Source organism: Excalfactoria chinensis, chromosome 2 (assembly GCF_039878825.1).
Source record: "Excalfactoria chinensis isolate bCotChi1 chromosome 2, bCotChi1.hap2, whole genome shotgun sequence".
Classification (NCBI taxonomy): Eukaryota; Metazoa; Chordata; class Aves; order Galliformes; family Phasianidae; genus Excalfactoria; species Excalfactoria chinensis.
Genome location: NC_092826.1, coordinates 33297824 through 33318194, shown reverse-complemented (window position 1 = coordinate 33318194; position 20371 = coordinate 33297824). Strand labels below are relative to the sequence as shown.

General features: G+C 39.5%; 1 protein-coding gene across 1 annotated transcript in view; it reads right to left on the bottom strand.

The window, feature by feature from the left end:
• CYP7B1 (cytochrome P450 family 7 subfamily B member 1) overlaps positions 1-20371 on the bottom strand; it is a 124748-nt gene that overhangs the window by 21416 nt on the left and 82961 nt on the right. The window contains exon 2 of the mRNA XM_072328893.1: positions 1365-1501. Within this exon, the coding sequence (XP_072184994.1) occupies positions 1365-1501 (137 nt within the window). The remainder of the gene's footprint in view (positions 1-1364; positions 1502-20371) is intronic.

The following is a 20371-nucleotide window of genomic DNA, read 5'->3' as shown; positions in this document are numbered from 1 at the left end:
CACATTTTGCATTCTGAAGCATGACTGTATTTGTTTTTATGGATGCACTAAGAGAGTATTTGTATAATTACTATTAATTTTGACTCATAAGAAGCCATTACTGTGTATAGTATGAGCGTACATCAACAATAAAAGACAATATTTCACAAAAAAAGTTAGTCTTGTAGATGAACTCGTTTTCAAGATGCAGAAATACCTGAACACACCAGTTTCCAAAGGAAAAAAAAACAAACAAACACAAATGAATGAAAAACGCCATGGTTAACAGCAGTAAAAATGCCCTTCTGAAAGACAAAGAACACAATAAAAGGAAGAAAAAAAATATGAATTAAACACACTGCATGCAATTTACTTCATTTTTGAAGAAAAAAAATTGTATTGCAAAATACAAATTAAATGGAAAACTAAAAGTAATGTCACCGTTAAAAAATTACAAAGCAAATTTTATACTTTCACTTTTCTTTGAAACTCTTTAAAAATACAAGGACAGATACAAGTGGGGTAGAGAACTCTGAGTAATAATTGATACAACTATAAAACTGATCATTTGAACAAGGATATCAGCATTCAAAGGGGCAAAACCTTCATTCTACTGACTCTCTCAGATAACAGTTTATCTTTTTCTGAACAAAGGAAACTACTTGATTTTAAGTTGATTTTAGTAAAAAGTGTGTGTGTACACACAGGCATATATGTACATTTATAAATTTAGGTTTCATTCAAGAATCCAGCTTTTTTCCTTGCTTTCCTTATGCTTTTAAGCATCTACGCAAACTCACTCAAACATTTGTATTCAAGCTAGACTAGTAAAACAGCTATAAATACAGAAAGCAGCAAGGTGATATCATACTATATTATATTGTTATTTTCAGCAAGCACGATCAGAGTAAGAGACTGGCAATGGGAAGTTTCTGCGTTCTAGTCCTGATTGTATCACTGAGTCAACGTGTCATTCATTCCCTTGTGTTCCTGTCAACCAGTTGTAAAATGTGTGAGAACATATCCTGCACTTTTTTTCTTAAGTGTTTTCTAAATTTAATCTGATATTTTTTCTGTGCAGTGTCAAGATGATGTTAGTTCTGCCTTCCTTAGGAAAAAAACAATACATATTTGGATGTTTCCCTACATTACACATCTACAAATTCTGCTGATATGCATGTACACCTACATCTATATACAGATACACGCACTTGTAATTAAATCCTGTGGATACTTAAGATGTTATAAAACATTTGAATTTAACACACTGTGTCCTGTGCTGCAGAGGAATGTTTTCAGTTAAGTAAGAATCTAAAGTAAACATCTGAATTGCTATTTAACACCCCTGATGGAAAAATTAAGAGAAATACTAAAATATTTCTCACCAGCAATATGTACAGTGAAAATATCTCCAAGTTTCTTTTGCTGATCCAGTAAGAATTTGAAAGCATCTTTTCTAAAAAGCAAAGCCTTTCCCAGGTAAGGAATCCAGCCATTTATTAGCGGGGGCTCTCCAGTCTTCCTGTTAAAAACATAAAAAAAATTATCTGGAATGAGCCTTGGTGAGAGAGCAACTCATCTTTATATCTATTTATATATCACAGTTAGATCTAATATCTATGCAATGTATAATACGCTGTACAGAAAGTTCTTTAGATACGACAGCAGGTTAAGCATAATCACACCTCAGAGCATAGAGGGCTCTGTGCAGTGATTATGAAAAATAAGAAGGAGAAATTGAGACACGTCTAACTACAGGTCATCCAGTTATTACCAAAAAGTTATGAACATGGAAAAATTACATAGTGATGAAAATCTCAGAGAGAGAAGTCCTCTCATTTTCAATATTTTGCATGTCAAAGAGATGCGTTTCAGAAGGCATTTATGACAGATTTAGGTAAATAGGACGCTGATGTACCACACAAAACAAATAGCCTTACAGATAAGGTTTTAAGAATTCCTGTTTACCAGCATACAAAACAGCTACCATTCTAACTAAGTATCTTTAACATATAGAATAATAATAGGTGCTGAACATTCACCGTAATAAATCTCGGTCTCTGTATATTTATAGTCTGCTAAGCTAGAAACCTGCATGGACATTTTAAGATGAAATTCTAGATAACTGTATATGTAACCCAGCCTGAATGAGCAGCCACACTGCATTGGTTATATTTGCAGAACAGCATAAAATACCTTTCAAGATTCTATTAAGTTATATTTTTCTCTGCAAAGGAAAAGAGGTTCACACTGTCCTATTCCTAACTGCAAGTAGACGTCTTTCCTCTGTGCTGGTCTTTACTTGCTTCAATCTGATTTACAACAAAGAAACATAAAGCATGCTTGCTCTGGAAAGGATTTAAACAAATATTCACGAACAACTCTGTTTCTACATCCCATCTGTGAAGGTGACTTATACTACATGCAGAACAACTCATTCTGATTAAACACAAGATATTTACTAGCTCAGATCTAATCAAAGATCAAGGGATCACAAGCTTTACTACTATCATACACAGCATGGATTTTTCTGTAGCTGGATTAACCCTATCATAGTCACATTCTCCCGTGAACTGCTCGCACAGAAATAAAATGTAAATGTGATAATGTTGAACTTACATTTTCTATTTTTCTAATTAAAACTTTCCAAGGAGCAAATTACAAGCCTGTGATTTGCACTCCCACTGCAAAAAGTTGTTACAAATTCAGTTAAAGATGAACAGCTGTAGCCAAACCACACTGCACGCCTTGAGCTACTTCTGTTTCACCGGCCACTAATTACAGATGTTGGTTTTCCAGGAAATCATTTTGCAAACATGTAATTCTTGTAGCAACCAGAAAAATTTACATTCCACACATTTGCACTGCCTTTTTGTTGTTGTTGTTGTTGTTTCTTGGAACTCTGTGGGTTGGGGTTTTGTTGTTTGTTTTGCAGTGGTTTCTTTATTGTGGGAAAGGTGCACCCTTTCTTTTTCATGCCTTGCATAAACCAACATGTTATGCATGAGTTTCTACAGTGGGGCAGCAAACTTTGTACTGCTTAATGCTATGCTCGGTGTAGACAAGACAAGACAAGAACTAATCTGAGATTACATGAGAGGGATCACCAGCACTGAGAAGTGCAACAGCCCACTCGATATCCTTAATTATCCCCTCAAAGCCTGTAACAAATCTGGATGATTTACCAATTTTTCCCCCCGACTATGCAGTCCCACCAGTGGTCTGCTTTCCTTTCCCGGTGACACCCCGTTCGTAGCCCTGTGACAGATATTTATATAGGCTTTTTGTCATATTCTAATTTAACGCATCTCATTTCCCACTCCACGTTCTGTCAGTCGGTCAGAAGCTGTATTCTTCACCAGCTTTCTGCCGGGTAAAGAGGATGCAGCTCAGAGATCCAGGGGGAAATTAACTTAATGCTCCAAGTCCGTGGGATCACATCAGGGAGACATTTTGCTATTGCCAAGACGTGAGGGTCATCGTTCGCCTCAGCCGTGTTCAGCTCAGCAGCGATGAGCTCAGCGCCGTTAAACACCACGGCTGAGCTCCGTGTGCTTCGAAGGGAAATGCAGCACCACTTCAACTCACAACCCATAACAGGCTGCTCACAGAAATGTGTCTTCATTTCCATCTTTGCTGCTCTTTGGGTGAGTGAGGTCGTCTTAATGACTTATAGTCTGCCAACACATAACACGGTACAGGTTTTCCTGCTCCCCCAAACATGCTTCACTGCACACACATTCAGGCAGTGCTGCTCACTTTACCTGAGCTGCCTGAAACCCGTGCTCAAAACTCTGTAGCAGCTTTGGGGTGCTGCACTGTTTTCCCAGCGATTGGTCTGAACCACCAACAAAGCCCACACAAATTTTTCCATTCCAATTAAATTTGTTCACAAACTTTAACCTAGGGCTCATGCTTTACAGCCTTTATAAAATGTGGTACTTAGACGAATAAATGTTAAAAAATGCTAAAAGAAGCTACCACTTTTTTTTTGCATCAAACGTAACACATATCTAAGTTAACCAAACCAAACCAATCCAGAACAAAACAAAAAAACAAAAAGAACATGAAGTGCTTTGATGGCAATTTAAGATTGCAGCTTTTTAAATTCAAGCATTGAGAACTTCCTACCTGACAGTCCCGTGCACAGTGGCACTCACATCTATTTTAACCACTTAAATCTTAATTCACCTAACACTCTTTGTATCTCACAATATTTACTCCATGTTCCATTTAGTTTTTTGTTTGTTTGTTTGTTTTTTCTTCTGCATCTTGGCTTGCTTTCACATACATGCAGAATACTTATTCCTTCATGAGAAGTCCCTTTGAATTCAGTAAAACTTAATGGTCAGATTTCTTACATATGTCTGAATCGTACGAATAAAGCACCAGCAACACAAAACTGCATAATCTAGAAGTAGGCAGATCACTTAACAACTGGAAGGAAACCAGCACAGCTGTATCACCCACCACTGGTAAATGGTGTACTTCAAATGGCATTCTGCAAAAAATCATCCGGCTACAAATATGGTGCACACATACACTGCACAGATTGATATATGCAATTTATCTGCCTTTGTTTGAAAAGGTATTTCCTTGTCAGTAAATAATGAAGTTGTAATTCTATTCAATCAAAGAAGTGAAGTTTTGGAGTTTGCTTACAGTTTCCATAAGAGATATATTTGAGCTCACTTAAAAAAATTAAGTCACTAATTCAGGTATGATCATTTAGTTAAGAAGCAGAAGCAGCAGAAACAATGTGAATGTTATGTCTATGCTGCATTGATAAAATAAAAAAGAAGAAAAATGGGCTGCAATATTAATTATGTGAAAAATAGATGGAAATATTTATTTTTTTATCCCAGAGTTCTCTAAATATTATTTTCTATTAGCAAAAGTGGGAAATCCAAATAAGGTCATTATTTCTGAAGCTCTCCGACTGTTAACAAATACCATTTTTTATAATTCTTCTGGAAAAAAAAAAAAAAAAGATTCACAAGAAAACAGACTTTGCCAACACTGATCTCTAGTAGAAACACTATTGCTTATAGAAGTATGCAGGACTATTCTTTTGCTCATTACATCATTCTAGCTCATGTGCAGTGCAGGGCATTGGATCGGTGTAAATGAGAGAAGAATCTTCCACTCATTATTTGTATTCCAAAGGAGCAGATGCCTTCCAAATTATGCAAAAAATAAAAAAAATTAAAAAAAATAATAATCCACAGAGCATTTAGTACTACAGCAGATGAACAGGTTAATTTTTCTCTTTGCACATAATAAATCATAAGTGCTTTAACACCCATAGTCGCATTTCATGAACATAAACCTTCTGTTTAATAATGTCTGTTTACAACTAGAATCAGACATACAGTAATCTCTTGCCTGGGATAAACATTAATCCAGATCTGTCTAGAAAAATTATACAATTCATTACCATAAGTAATCTCTATTGTGCCCTGTGCTTAACCTTCATCTTTTTTCCTGTCCTATAATCTTGCAAATCCACTAGTGGTGTATGATTGGCATCTGGTGTAAGCGCAGCCATTGCTGCACAAAGAACAACTGAAAAAGCCATGCATGGCAATGTCACTCGGTGGGGGTATGACTGCTTTACCACAACTTTCACCAGCAGGTGAAAGAATCCTCAAGCTGGGGAGAAAAAGGGCCCAGAAAAGACTGGACAATATCATTTGCCACAGAGGAGCCATTTTTGCTTTCTAAATCATTGCCATCCACCAAAATTAAAGGTGTTGGTCTGATTTCCCCATAGCACTTTTAGTCCAACTGCCACCTTCTGCATCAATATTGGAACAGCCCATGCTGAGGAACCTCGAGGAATGGAAATGTATGGGTGCGGGAGTAGAACAAAAGCTATTATGAACATGTCAGAGCAGTCTGAGATTATTCACAGGCTCGATCACAATATTTAAGCAACAAGACATGACAGACAGTGTCTTTCCAGGGGCTTATGAGCACTCTAACTGTGAGGAAAAGAATGAGGCCAAAGGCTTCAACCCCAACAAAGGTAATCCCCAGAAATGTGGTGTCTGGAGTGTCTTGTTGTATTATAAAACAGAGACACAGGAAACTTAGGACAGGAGAAGGCCAGCAAGTCTATCTTTCTTTCTTTCTTTTTTTTTTTTTACATTCAGCAGTTAGTTTCTCCCAGACCTCTTCACAGCATTAGGTGTTCTGCACCTATGTGGACAAAAAAACCCACACATTTTCTTTCGAACATTTGATAAAAACAAAATTATTTTTGTTTTTACATATAAAATTACATATGTCTTAAATATGTCATCAAATTATTTGCCTCAGTGATATCCTGGAACTCTTAAGTTTTCTAGGCTGAATATATGCGGTATTAAAAAGTATTTCTTGCAAAATTAGATGGACAAGAGCTTCGGTTTTATAGTCTTTCACCTTTGAATTCCTGCTTGAGCACTTCCTACAGAGGTAAGGACCAGCTGTTGCTCCCATCTGATCAATATCTGGAGATCTGTGTAAGCAAATGGAAACGCTGGTCTGTAGACTGGCAGGACGATACAGACACGGATGGACTCACTGAAGAAGCTGACTCCTCAAGCGTGGAAATGAAAAGCACACTGCCCACTGCCCATACCTCTGTCTAGGTAAAGCACAGATCCTCCTCTCTTCTGGGAGGATGAAGATCACTCCTAACGAAGAGGAAAAGAGCACAAGAGGAGATGAATCCCTTGCTGTCCTCTGTTATGGCTAACCCAGGACAGAGCCCTCTCCACGACTGTAGTGCTCAGTGCCGTCCAGTGCAATGCCTGCTTGATGTGCTGTGACAGCATGGCAATGAATGGAGAACACAGGGTGATTTTGCAATGCTATTCACATGATTTCAGCTTAGAAGATGTCAAAAAACAATGGCCACACCTGGGAAATACACCTGTGACCATATCAAAGAGAGATTTTGTCTGCTTTCCCAAAAAGAGCATGTTGATGAAAACCAACCCGTGAATATTTCTTTTGGGTTTTTCTGTTTTTTTTTTTTTTTTTTTTTTTTTTTTTTTTCCCCACACAGAAAAATGCCATCTTTTTACTGACAGATTTTTTTGGGGGGAGGCAAAATGTTCTGTTGTTTTGTTTTTTTTTTAACCTAAAATACACCTGTTCTCTAAAGGCATACAAGGTTTTTGTTTGCGCTCTAACTTCTATTGCTAGCAGTCCTTCACTGGAACCTCTTATTTTTTTTCCCTCTTCTCATTTGGATTATCCCCCAAAATCCCCCAAATACCTGTACTCAGCAACATATTCAGCAGCTCTGAAATACTGTTACCTAGGAGGTGTTTTATTTTGCTTGGGTTTTTTTTTTTTTTTAGGCTACATTATCTTAGCAGCTCTAGGTTCACATTGGACATATCACCTCTTCAAAGTTCTGCGTTGAAGAATACATCCTCAAACTCAACCACTACTTGTAGTGACTGGTTGGAGCATTGTCTAAAAACACCAAAGGTGGGAAATAATCATTTTGAGGAACAGTTTGAAAACAGAAACCTACTGGAGAAGCCCTTCTGGCTCAGGCTTATCAGAGGCTGAAAATTCCCAGAAGGGTTCTACACAAAATATAATGTGAAGTTCCATAAAAGCCAGAATTGGAGCATTGAATAACACTCAGTTTACACAAAAGTAGTCCAGCAGTAATAGAACTTAATACTGATTCGGTGCTTATGGCCTTGCCTCTAAAATTCTTCATTGTCTTTGCTTTGGGTGAAGTCACTAAGAGCAGCAGAGCTCAGAACATTCCCTGGTAAAGCCCATGGTTATTTTATTATGTCTAATATTTGAAATTACTTGTCCCATCCAAGTCTTTTCCTATCTTAATTCAGCTTTATCCAAATTAAAATAGGTCAAGCTAGGAAGGGATCCAGAGCAGATACCTATTCCATGCCTTGTATTCCAGATGATAGGCTACTGTATGCCAGCATCCTTCCTTATATTCACCTACGCTGGTCTTATAGATACTCAGTAATAGAATTTCCCATCTTCCCAAGCAATCTGCCCTTATCATCAGAAAATTTCCCCTCATGTCTGCTCTTTACCTTCATGCTGCACTTCAAGCCCTCTATTTCACATTTTGCTTACAGAGAATAAGAGAAAAATAACCCCCTTCACTTCTGCAGGAGCACTTTATATATTCAAAGGTATTTATCGTGTTCTCCTTTAGTTTTCTTTAGGTTAAGCAACTCCAGTTTCTTACAGTATTTCCTCACAACTGTTTTCTGCACCACTATGCTCTCACATTCCTCCTCGTTTGATTTCTGAGGTCAGCTCCCACCCCTTTGGAAGAGCCATGCCCGCACTGAGCACTGCACAGCAATTACCTCATGGGCATCTGCGTCCCAACAAAACCTCAGCATTCCATGCAATATCTCCATGGTGTTGAGAAAAACCCAGGTTAGGAATCATTACAGCCTTCAGCCCTTTCCCAGAGAAAAGATCCTGGTCCTATCCAGATGCTGCTGATTAGTCCTCTATTTTTTCAGTTTGCCATTTGGAACACTAATCCTTTGCAGGCTTGCAGCCCCTCCTCTTAATATTATCCACAAACACAAATGCTTTTTTTTCCCCTGCATTCCTGTAAGAGGGACTGGATCAGAATATGAATTTACCAATACTTCCTTTTAGCACTATCAGGAACATATTTACACCGCACATTGATTGACTTCACCCAAGAGAACCCAACAACTCTCATCTGATATCTATCTCTTCCATAATCCATTTCTGCACTTTAATATATTGCCTTACTGCAACACATGTTAAAACTGTACACAGTAAGTAGCTCAAAGTAGGAAATCATATTAACCGTCTGGCCTAGAAATGACAAGTGAAGTGTGGATAAGAATGTCAGCACTCCACACAGAAATATATTCAAACATGCAGAAACCATTCCTTATGTAATAAAGAGAAAACAAATAAATTCAGGCAATTTCAGAAACAGTGGTGGGACTTTATCATGTTTAAAAAACCATGTTAACAAGGGAAGGGAGGAGAATATTACACAACGATACTGCATCTTCTGTGCGCATCAACTGTATTTTCCTTGAGTATAAAGCATAGAGTTTCAGAAGAAAAAAAAACTGCTAAAATCAACTATTATTTCACCTGAAACATTATGAACACTACGTAACATAGGATGTTCATTTAAACAATGCAGGTGTTGAAAATATAGGCTTCATTTCATGTAAGTGAGCTGTCCAGAAGTCTGGCATCTTAGTTAAGCTGGACATCTTGAAGCAGTCTATTACCAGTAGACAGAAAAGCTGTGGAAGATTTTATGGAAGTACTGGTCTTTATTAGCAACATGCATAGGTTAGGGCAGCTCTCCTAGGCAGCAGCAGATGAATCCCCTACAAATCCCAAACTCTTCCATGTCTGCTCCCATGCTTGGTTTTTCACTCAATTCCCACCCTCCATCCTACACATTTTTTTCCAGGTCAGTTTTTCTGGCTCACTAATTTGCTGTCTCTTTCCTCCTCCCCATGATCCCTCTGCATCCTTCCACCCTCATTGCCCATCCTTTCCCAGGTTCCTCAGTGGACTTGTCCACACCATTTGGTCCTTTGTCCTGCTGCTGCTACTTTGCTTCTCAAACCAAGCTGCTATTTCAGGTCTGGAGAGCCTCCAATACACCCCTGGTCCTACTACAGTCTACCTGGCTTCCCTTCCATCTCATCTTCAATTAAATCTCTTATTGAATCCTGAACATCATCATAGCTACTGCAGACCACATCCATAACTCACACAGAATCCATACAGCAGTTATAAGTCTTGTCCAGTTTTTCCACTGTGGCCTCCTATCTGCCTACATTCACCTGTTGCCTCTTTTCTTTGCCTGATACAGGAACAGCCCTTCTGCAGTGCATTCCTGCACTCTACTTTGCAAAACTGATCCTCACTTGGGAGATGGACCAGTGTCAATGAAACATTTCCTTTGTCCATTCCCCTTGCAGGGAATATCAGCCATTTTCAACAAGCAATCATGATTCACTAAGAACATGAGTGTGTGTGTTGTGTCTGTTTATGTACACAAACTATGTGCATATTAACAAACTTATTTCTATGCTTACATGCAAATTTATGCACCCAGAGAGTATTTTCACAGTAGGAACCATTGAGTATTGATAACATTTTTTTTTTTCAAACAGTAAGAGAAACATTTAATGTTATTATATCAAGCTTCCGATGTTACAGTCATGGTCGTACTGTGAGTATGTCTGTCCTTGTGAGCTAAGTGTGGTATGTCCCACCGCAGGCCACCAAAGGAACCCTGCAGAATGCTCTTTTCCCACTTGCTCTGCCTACCATGCACATAACTTGCAAATACCAGCAGCCCACTTCTTATTTATCGGGGTATTTAAGTAGGAATACAGGGCCACTTTCTCTGCCTTGAAATCTGCATATGCATAGCTATATATGAATTGGGGAAAAAAAAAAGAAATAGGAAAAAAAAAGCATTTAATGTTTAAAGAAGATGGAAAACAGCTGGGAATTTTTTTACTAACAATTCCATGACTTCCACAGTTATGGCCATGCAGTCCCCGGCTGTGTGCCTCATAGCACAAGGAGACCTAGAAGTAATTGCTCTCCTCTCTCTGGCAGTTTTGGATGTCTGACATTCTGCAAATTGCAGTATAGAATCAACAGAACATACACATTTTGCTCAAAGGTGTATTGAAAGACTCCGAAGTATAGTTTGAAGAGCTGAATAAATACAAAAATGTCCCAGATACCCTACTTAGTCCACCTATTTGCAAACACAGTTGAGATGATGCACTGAGAGAAGGAGACAAATCCTGTCACTAATGCATACATTGCAGGAAAACAGCAACTGAATGCAGTACTGAATGGTTCAAAAACCTTAATGCTTTTCAGATGAACATAGTATCAGAAGGTCATGTTTTCTTCACTGTTAAAGGATTACACATGCTTACATACCAGATCCTTGTTTTTTCCTCTTTCCTTTCTAGTTTCTCAGATCTATTGCACTTCAGAATAAACAGCCTTGAAATTTAACTCTCTGCTACAAATTCCTTCTCTTCTGCTTTACCTCCCTATGCTACCAGCCTAGATTAACATCTGTTTCTCCACCCAAATTGATGCTGCATTTGAAATCCCAGCTATCTTTCTTCTGTCATCTTTGCCTCACTCCATGTACTCTCCAACCTCAGCTTTTATTTCTCTCAGAACAGAATACAGGAAATTTATTCAAGAAGAAAGCCAGTTGCAATCTGCACTCCACTTCTGCTCCTCACCAGTTGTAACATCTCCTTCCCTATCCATAGATGTGCTTCTGTGTTCTTTCCTCAAATCTCTCTTCTTCCAAAAATTGCCTATTTTGTTCTCCATTTCCCTTGAATCCTTTCCCTCCAACTTTTCCTTCCCCAAATTCCACTCTAGTCCTGCCCCAGCATACAAGACCTGTTTGGTCCTTTCCAAGAGAGACTTTCTCATAGTCTGATAAATCCCATCCATGACTTAACAAGCTTTCACAAATTAGGGGGCAACAAACCTGATTATTTGCAAAGGATGTTCATTGGGCTGGGCACTGATCCCTTTCACATGGCTGTATCTATGAGAAGCACCCTTCTATTACTTGAGCTGCACACTCTCTAATAAAGTGACATCACCCAGCCTTTCATTTGGTCTGACTGGATATAAAGTGCAGCCTTTTACTCAATAGTTAGGAGTACTATCAGCCTGAAATCAGAACTCTCATTGTGAGGAAGGTTCTAAAACACCCTAAGACATTTTTATTTTTAATTATTAAAAACAACAACAAACAACACAAAAGACCCTTAAATTTATTTCCCACCAAACAGCTGCTCCTTGGTTTTATTTAGCAAACACCAGAATGGGGGCTCCCCAGTTTCAGCAGGACCAGTGAAGGGGCGGTGGTCCCCTCTGTTCCTGGTGGGGTTCTGCAGGGCTGCCTGCAGACACCCTGCAAGCCAGACAACAGGTTGGGCAGCTCACAAACAGCCCTCCTGGCCTCCCCATGGGGTGCCCTCATTTGCTTTTCCCTCTCCTGAGCCTAAAACTCTGCTGAGCCTGTAACAGACTTAATATGTATTAATTGAAGAGCTTCGGTGTATTGCCTGAAAACAATGGTTTGATGCTTGGGACATATATTCCTTTAATTGGTCTGCATGTGCCCTTTTAAAACATTTATCTAAACTCCATTGTGTTCAAGGGCACAAGGGCTAAATCTCAAAGAAGTTCTTGGCTTTGTACTTGCTAGAATACAGTATCCATGTCAGTTTTAGGTAACCCAGCTAATTTCAATCTTAGGTAAATTGGGAACACATTTTCATTCTGCCTTCATGGAAAGCTAAAATATTAATTGGAGACTGTACGATGGAACAATAACAGGAACACTGCAGGTCTGAACATGTTTTAAATCCCTCTGCTGTGAAAGAGGGAGTAGGAAATACAATTCTCAAGTTTTTTAAATTATATTGAGGAAATGTCAAATTGGGAACTTAGCAGAGGCATTAAAATGGAAATATATATATATAATATATATTATTATATTATATATGTGTGTGTGTATATATATATATACATACACACACACACACATATATACATATATATATATATACACACATATATATATAATTGCTTTACTGCATGAAATAATCACAGAATCACAGAATCACCAAGGTTGGGAAAGACCTACAAGATCATCCAGTCCAACCATCCACCCATCACCAACAGTTCGCACTGAACCACATCCCTCAACACAGCATCCAAACATTCCTTGAACACCCCCAGGGCTGGTGATTCCACCACCTCACTGGGCAGCCCATTCCACTGCCTGGCCACTCTTTCAGAGAAGTAGTATTTCCTAACATCCAGCCTGAACCTCCCCTGTCACAGCTTGAAGCCGTTCCATCTAGTCCTGTCACCAGTTACACGAGAGAAGAGGCCAACCCCCAGCTCACTACAGCCTCCCTTCACGTAGTTACAGAGATCAATAAGGTCTCCCCTGAGCCTCCTCTTCTTCAGGCTGAACAATCCCAGCTCCCTCAGCCTCTCCTCATAAGGCCTGTGCTCCAGTCCTTCACCAGCTTTGTTGCCCTTCTTTGAACATGCTCCAGGGTTTCAATGTCTTTCTTGCAGTGAGGAGCCCAGAAGTGGACAAAGTACTTGAGATCTAAGACTTCACTGTTCTAGATTAACTGGAAAAAAACAAACAAACAAACAAAAAAAAAAAAAAAAAAAAAAAAAAAAAAAAAAAAAAAAAAAACAAGTACCATCCAATTCCATCATTTTATTCTCTGGTTCAAAAAGTATAGGATAGATCTAAATTTCATTCAGATTTAGATTTGAAATTTGATAGGTCTAGTTTTGCATGGCCATGTTCAATCATACATATACTTCAACAGGCAGAATCCAAACACCACATCCATAAGGCACTTTTGCAGACTGTGACTTCCTATCCCCTGTTTTTCTTGGATCACTTAACATGGAAATGATTTAAAATGTCACCACCACTGCCTTTCAACAGTGTAAAATTTCCAACTGAAACCTATTTTCTAATTCAAATTCTGTGACTTCAGTCAGCTTCTGATTAATACACCTCCCTGCCTCTAAACTGCCTGGTGTATACAGTAGGTAACAGCAATTTACTCTTCCCATCAAGAAAAAGCCTGAATTTGAAAATTAGGAGTTTAATTTAAGAAAAATTCAATATTTTATAAGCAGCTATTTCAGGTGAGCACTATTACACCTGTTTTGAAGCCCCACATCATTAAATTGCTGAATGCCAAACAGTTAATGTGGCAGCCTATACCCAGAACACAAAGTTCTTTGAAGTAGCAAAGCTTCATAAATCTTACAAGTTTAGAACATTTCTACTGGGGAGAGAAGTGTTACATATTCTAGTGCAAAGCAAATGGATGCAGGCAAAGAAAAAGAAAAATTCAAGACACTTCATCCATCCTTACATGGAAACGGATGCAAAGGTGTGAGTCCAGTCAGGTTGCTCATCCATTTATCCTCCTTGCTGAACCACCCCCATGAGTGGTTGTGGGGCCACTCATCAAGTACAGAAAGCCATGAGTGTGAGCAACTTTTTAGAGTACATTCAAGGAATCTCTCCCATATGGTCCTTTTCATTGTCCCAGTACTTGAAATTCACTAAAGTTCAACAATTTTTATTTACTTCAGCTGAACGCTGTTACGTCTGATGAGGACAACATTCACCAAAGGGTAGATATCACTGTAAACTGATGGAGAAACGTTCAAAATGTGGACTTACTGAAGTCAGTTTTTCACTCTTCAGAATAACTGCCTCGTGCCATGTGCTGCGCTGCAAAGTCAGGAACAGGTTGTGCTATGAATCTCCTATTAAAACTGTCACTGTGTCCTGTTGCTCATAAAAAAATGGTGCTGTCATACAGATGATGAGGAGTGCATCCAAAGGCATGGTCAAATCCTGAGTAACTGGTTTCCTTAGCTACAGGAAAAGTCTTAAAGATACTTTTGTTATAAATTTGAGTCTTTACAGAAGGAACTGGAGTCCCGCTTTACAAACAACTGTTCCATTTCTATGCTGTATCTTGTACCTTTGACTTTATTATTTTTCAATTAGAAAAGAATCCTAAGAAAATGAAAATTGGAAATGAAAGGTTATCAGTAACAATTTTAACATTTCAATTCCAAGCATTTGCGCCATTCTCATCCAACGTAGCCTTCTGTTAATGGTACATCTGTCATTCATAGACACCCCTAAACAGCTTTATTCTCTTTTCTAATTAAGAGACAAAGCTGATTATGTCAATCTATGAACTGACATCTGAGTGCTGTTGTTATAATGTAAGAAGCAATGAATATGACTATTGTTATGCTAAAACAAAAAACTTGGGAATTTGAACTGAGAAACCCAAGACAGCAAAATATGTAATGGCTAAATTAAAACAGATTCTTCCTATTAATGCAAAATGCACGTGTGATTGTATTATCTAATTAAATGAAGATACTGTGTGAAAAATTAATTTTCAGTAATAGGAAACATAAAGCAACAATGATAAATAACATGCCTTCCTAAAATATGTGAGTAGAAAAGATCATAAACTATCTCAAATAGATGAATGACAGGCTAACTCATCAATCCTCAAGGAAAAAGAAAATAAGCTATTAAATAATCTGGAATTTTTGCATGCAAAGACACGACTCCATCTCTATCCTGCTGTTAAATCAAAGATACCTGGTAAGGGGGCTCTCCTGTGCAAGCGGATATATTCTGGAAGTACTGTCCAGCACTGACCCATGTGTCAGCTGGGAACACAGAGAATAAGCAGTTTTCACTGCCTCCCCCAAGCTACCATAAATGTTCCTCTGCTCTGTTAAGCAGAACTAGCTTCAGTGACTGCTCAGTCTGGTGAACTGATTGGTGCTTTATGACAATACTGAATGAAATGATGAAATGCTCACTACAGTGGGAATGTCTTCATGTTTGGATGGATGCAAGAAGGTACTTTAACAACCTCCCACATGCCTACATTAATTGATGTAATCTGTGTTACCTGAAAAGGCTGCGAAGACACCAACAGGCAAACGACAGAATAAGAAGATATTCAGTATTTTGGGATGTTAACAGTTTTCAGACTTGAAGATAACATTAAACAGTTTTCCCCTCAGTTATGACTGAAGGCAACAGACAGAGGTTACATGTCTCATCTGACAGCACCAGATCCTCAGTACCAGTGCCTGTGCTGAACAACTTGCAGTTGAAGCTGCTGGCAGGGGAGCACAGAGCCCTTTCCAAGGAGCTCGACTGCCTCTGTGCAAGGGATTCCTGCAGATGATGCTGGCTGTCCTCAGGACAGAGCTAAAAGTGCTGCAGGCTCACACAGCTCTCTTGGCACCCACTGAGTTATGTGAATTTACACCCTGAAGAGCTGACTATGTCAGCCAGTGCTATAGATATATTCTTGGTTTTTCCTTTAAAAACTTGTATTCTAAATTATCAAAAAAAGACAAGACTTTATAAGGCACGATATCAACAGAGTTCCCATTTTATTACAAATCACAGCATCCGTGTTCCCTAACTTGCACGCTGCACTGCAACTTCTACTATTATTTTACGACTTGCTAGTCAGAAGATCGTAACCTTTTCCCTCAGCAATTAGTGGCAGCAACTGATTAAATGTCTGTGCCCTCACACTGGAAAAAAATCCTCTGCCTGCACCTACACTGACTGTTAGTCAGTTGGGAATACACCTCCTTAGAGGTATACTTTCTCCTCCTGAAGATTTCTATATATTTGGAATGATAAACTATATCAATACATTAAAAAAGTTATCTGCATAACCATATAGAGATGCAAGACGGGTAGGTTACTACTTATAAAACCAACACACCATGGGATAGCTAGCTGACTGAAAGCAAAGCGCTGGGAGCTGCTGTAAAGGAATTCCTACAAGGGGTGGTAATTTTCCCACTGCCTCACTGTCTCTTCTAACAGCATGCTCCACTGCCCGTTGTTACCAGTCAGTTTGATAGCATCCCATGCTGATAGCAGCTTGCTAACAAGGCTGGGCTGCTTGCTGCAGAGTGGAAGAAAGGGAAGGTTTGGGAATGCATGAGCTTTGGTTTGGAAAGAAGCAGCATCTTCTCCTAAGCAAAAAACATTTTGCTCACAAGGAAGTAACAAGACTAGGAGACTTACAGAAGAACTGGGAAGCACATTGTGCTCTTAACTGTAGTTTCCATCTGATGTAGGGTCACCTCAGGGGGACTGAGGACAGCATCAAGCTGTCCTAATCCAAACTGTAAATATCTGCACTTAGAATTACCAAACAAAAAAAAAAAATACTGTTGATATTTGGTATGTTTTTCTCCTGATCTGGGATAAATGTTTTGTTTCTAAGAGCAGGTAAATCAATAAATTCATTAAAAAACAAATCACAGTTTGTGAACTCAGCTCAGTGGTATGAATCCACATTGACACATTCGTACAATTTATACATTGCAATGGCTAGGCTAAATAGTACCAGGTAAGTAATAGTGCCAGATTAACACTGGTGCACAAACAAAGCAGCCTGTGGCAATGGCAGAATGTGAGCATGCACCAGCATGCACCAGAGCAGGATCTACATCACAGTCAGCACTGCGATGGGATTCCCAGGAAAAGGGAACCCCTCAGAACTCTCCACAAAAACCCTCAAAAAGGAGATCTGTAAAACATGGTAACAGAAACCTCCACAGAACCTGGCCTGTGCACAGCCCCAGAGCCTCTCCCAGCTGCACTGGGGTCACCAGCCTGCAGTACGCCGGCCGCCTGCACCAGGCCCTTGCCACTCAGCAGCCCCACAGGAGCAGCACCTCCCAGCAGAATGGTGGCTGCGGCTGCTTCCAAGCCTTCCCTGCTCTCCTCTTGCTGACACCCTCCTGCCAGCTCCCCTAGTTGGGCTGGAGGACATGGCCAAGGGAAGGGAAGCGCAGCCAAGGCTCTGCAATGCTCCAGCAGCTCTGTGCTACTGCAATGGGGTCATGGCAGACAGGATGATTTAGAGCAGCCTTCAGGCTGTTCTGTGTTACTGTGAGGGACCCGACTGACACACTGCTGCTCCAGGACTGTGGGAACATAAAGTTACCTTAGAGCCATTTGCAGACATCCCTGCTTTTGAGCTAAGCTATTTCATCTCTGCAACTGTAAAAGGAATAAGACCACAGCCTGCTTGCAAGTCTTGAAGCTGAAGCAATGGGATGACTTTGCCTTTATTTTGCTTTCATTTTTCTGTCTGTTTGGGTTTTGCAGGTAGCTCTGGGTGTGCACACAGCCCCGAGTCCAGCAGAGATGGTGAGATGTGCCAGCCCATGCCACACTGACTGGCCTTACAAAGCTGAGGTGGTAGGTCTATAGGGTTCTCAGAAGCCATGGTGGATGGGAATTTGCTGATCTCAAGACACACAGCATTCTCCTGCTCTGCACACATACCCTGCCCATAAAGAACAGTTTTATAATCTTTAAAAATTCAGCTGGTAGTGACAGGCTAACCTGCTTCATTTCAGTGCTTAGAAGCTTAGATTTTTACTCCAGAGAGGCTTTGGTTTACTGCATTAATTATCTACGTTGTTAGTTCACAGAAAATACCAAACTACATTTATTCCCCTAATTTCTGTGCTATCCAAGCACTTACTGTATACCTTCTGTTTTCTCTTTATTTTTAAATTCACCACTTTAATGTATTGCTCCTGACTGTATTTTTTCCACACCCTCTCTATCCTTTATTTATTTATTTTTCTTCTACAGTATCTTTATTAAATCCAATCTTTTTAGAAAAAAAGTACTTCCATTTGTTAATGTTATTGCTTCTTCTCTATCACTATCTGGGTTTTATGTCTCATTAAGCAGACAGCTTTAATTTTACTTTTCTCTGGCTGCTCCTTTGATTAGACTGTTTCTTGTCTTGACCCTTTCATTTTTTCTTCTGTAATTTGCTTTTACTCTGCCTAACCAATGTGTGTCTCTTTTCAAGTGTGCTTCTATTCCATGCTACTCTCCTTTTGACTTTGTTGCTCAGTGCTGTCAGAGCTCTTCCCCAACCCCTATGAATGACAGTGACAGCGCATGAGTGGTAGCTGGCAGATTCAGGCACAAGAAATATCTGTCTGAAAAAGATTTTATTTGGTTTTATTTCTGTTTTGACCATAAAACCAGACCTCTCAAATCCTAGAGCACCAGGGGGCATTGTTTCATTTAGAAAATAAAGATCGTCGTGATAGCTATTAACTCCACAACAAGTCCGTGGCAATACCAATCAGATCCAAAGGGGGAAAAAAAAAAATCAAAATGGAGCTATTATGTCAATTGCAGCAACCAAGGCGGGTTATGGGTCAAATGTTTTTAGTGCTTAAATGTGGGTATTACTCTGAGAAGCTGTTCCATGGTAAATCAGAAGTGTTGCACCTCTGACCTCCATTCCTGTACACCTCAGTGTTCAACTACAGCATCAAAAGGGAAACCAGAGACCAGAAGATGCAATGACAGCTTTCAACCAGAAACGTGAACTGAGACAACAGTGGAAAATACTGACTGGAGTCTTCAGAAGGAAAAGGCAATGATGTCCAAGGAAAATTACACAAAAACTGCCCTTAAAATGAATGGAAATGTAGAGAAGTAGGAAAGAGTGTTGGCCAGGATCAAGCCCAGTGGCTGCATTTTGGTGAAGTTATCAATAGGTGCATATCATAAACAAGTGCATGGTAATAACAATTGTAAGTGCAACTTCACAGCTGGCTACACTTGGAATAGCAACAGGCAACTCTATTAACACTACTGAAACAATGCTGTTTGCCAAAGAAAAAGAGAAAAACAAGGCAGCAAAACTGCCTACAATTATGAGGGAAATCATCTATGTAACAACTTAACTAATGCCCAGAAGCTGAATGACTCACAGCATTAAGAAAATTGGACAGGGTGCTCAGTAGTATTATATAATTCAGGGCACGTACATTAGAATATTGCAGTCTTAACATACCAACAACAAATTTAAACACTGCTTAAATGTATGGCTCCAAATCCCGCAGACCATAAGCAGATGCTTAATTCAAACTACTCTGTACAACCAAACACATAGCTTTGACTGTTGCTTGTTGCTATGGGCAATTTTTTAATTTAATTTGGTGTTCGGGTAGCTTCAAGAGTTTTGGCTCAATGACTTGGGCTCTATGTGTGTTTGTAAGGAGGAAGAAGTGTAATGTAGGTAGGTACCTCTGAACTGTTTGCTAGAGCTGATGAACTCCTGATGGAACTGACTGACATCGAGCAATGTGTGAAACATTCGTTCCTCTGCAATGACAAGCATAGCTCAAATCATAATGACCCAAGTTCAGGGCCAGGCCACGTACAGACCACACAAACAAATTAAGAGCAAGCTTCATGTCTTACACCTCATCTATAAATCTCGAATGGTTTCCATAGGTGTGTAAAAAAAAAGAAAAAAAAGAAATTTGGCTTTTGCTGCTTTCAGTTACAATAAGAGGAATCACAGCCTCTCCTGACCTGCTGACGCCCACAGGAGATCCTGTCCAACCAGCAGGTATAGATTTCCCTTAGGGAGAAGGCAGAGACCTGGAGGTGCCAGTGCTGCCCCAGTGGGAAGTCAGTTGGAAGGTCATGCCAATCAGATACCAAGTTCAAAACCCCTTCAGCAAAGTTGTTACAGATAAACTATCCCTTAATGCCTCCAATTCTTTAAGTTGCCTTCACCTTCAGAGCCTCCATCAATGCAACTCAACAGCAGAGCACTGCTTAGAACAGCATATTCTTCCTTTGGATGGTGTATCAACTTCTCACAGGAACGCGAATCATACAGCAGACGCTTCATAGTTTGTTATAACTACTTAA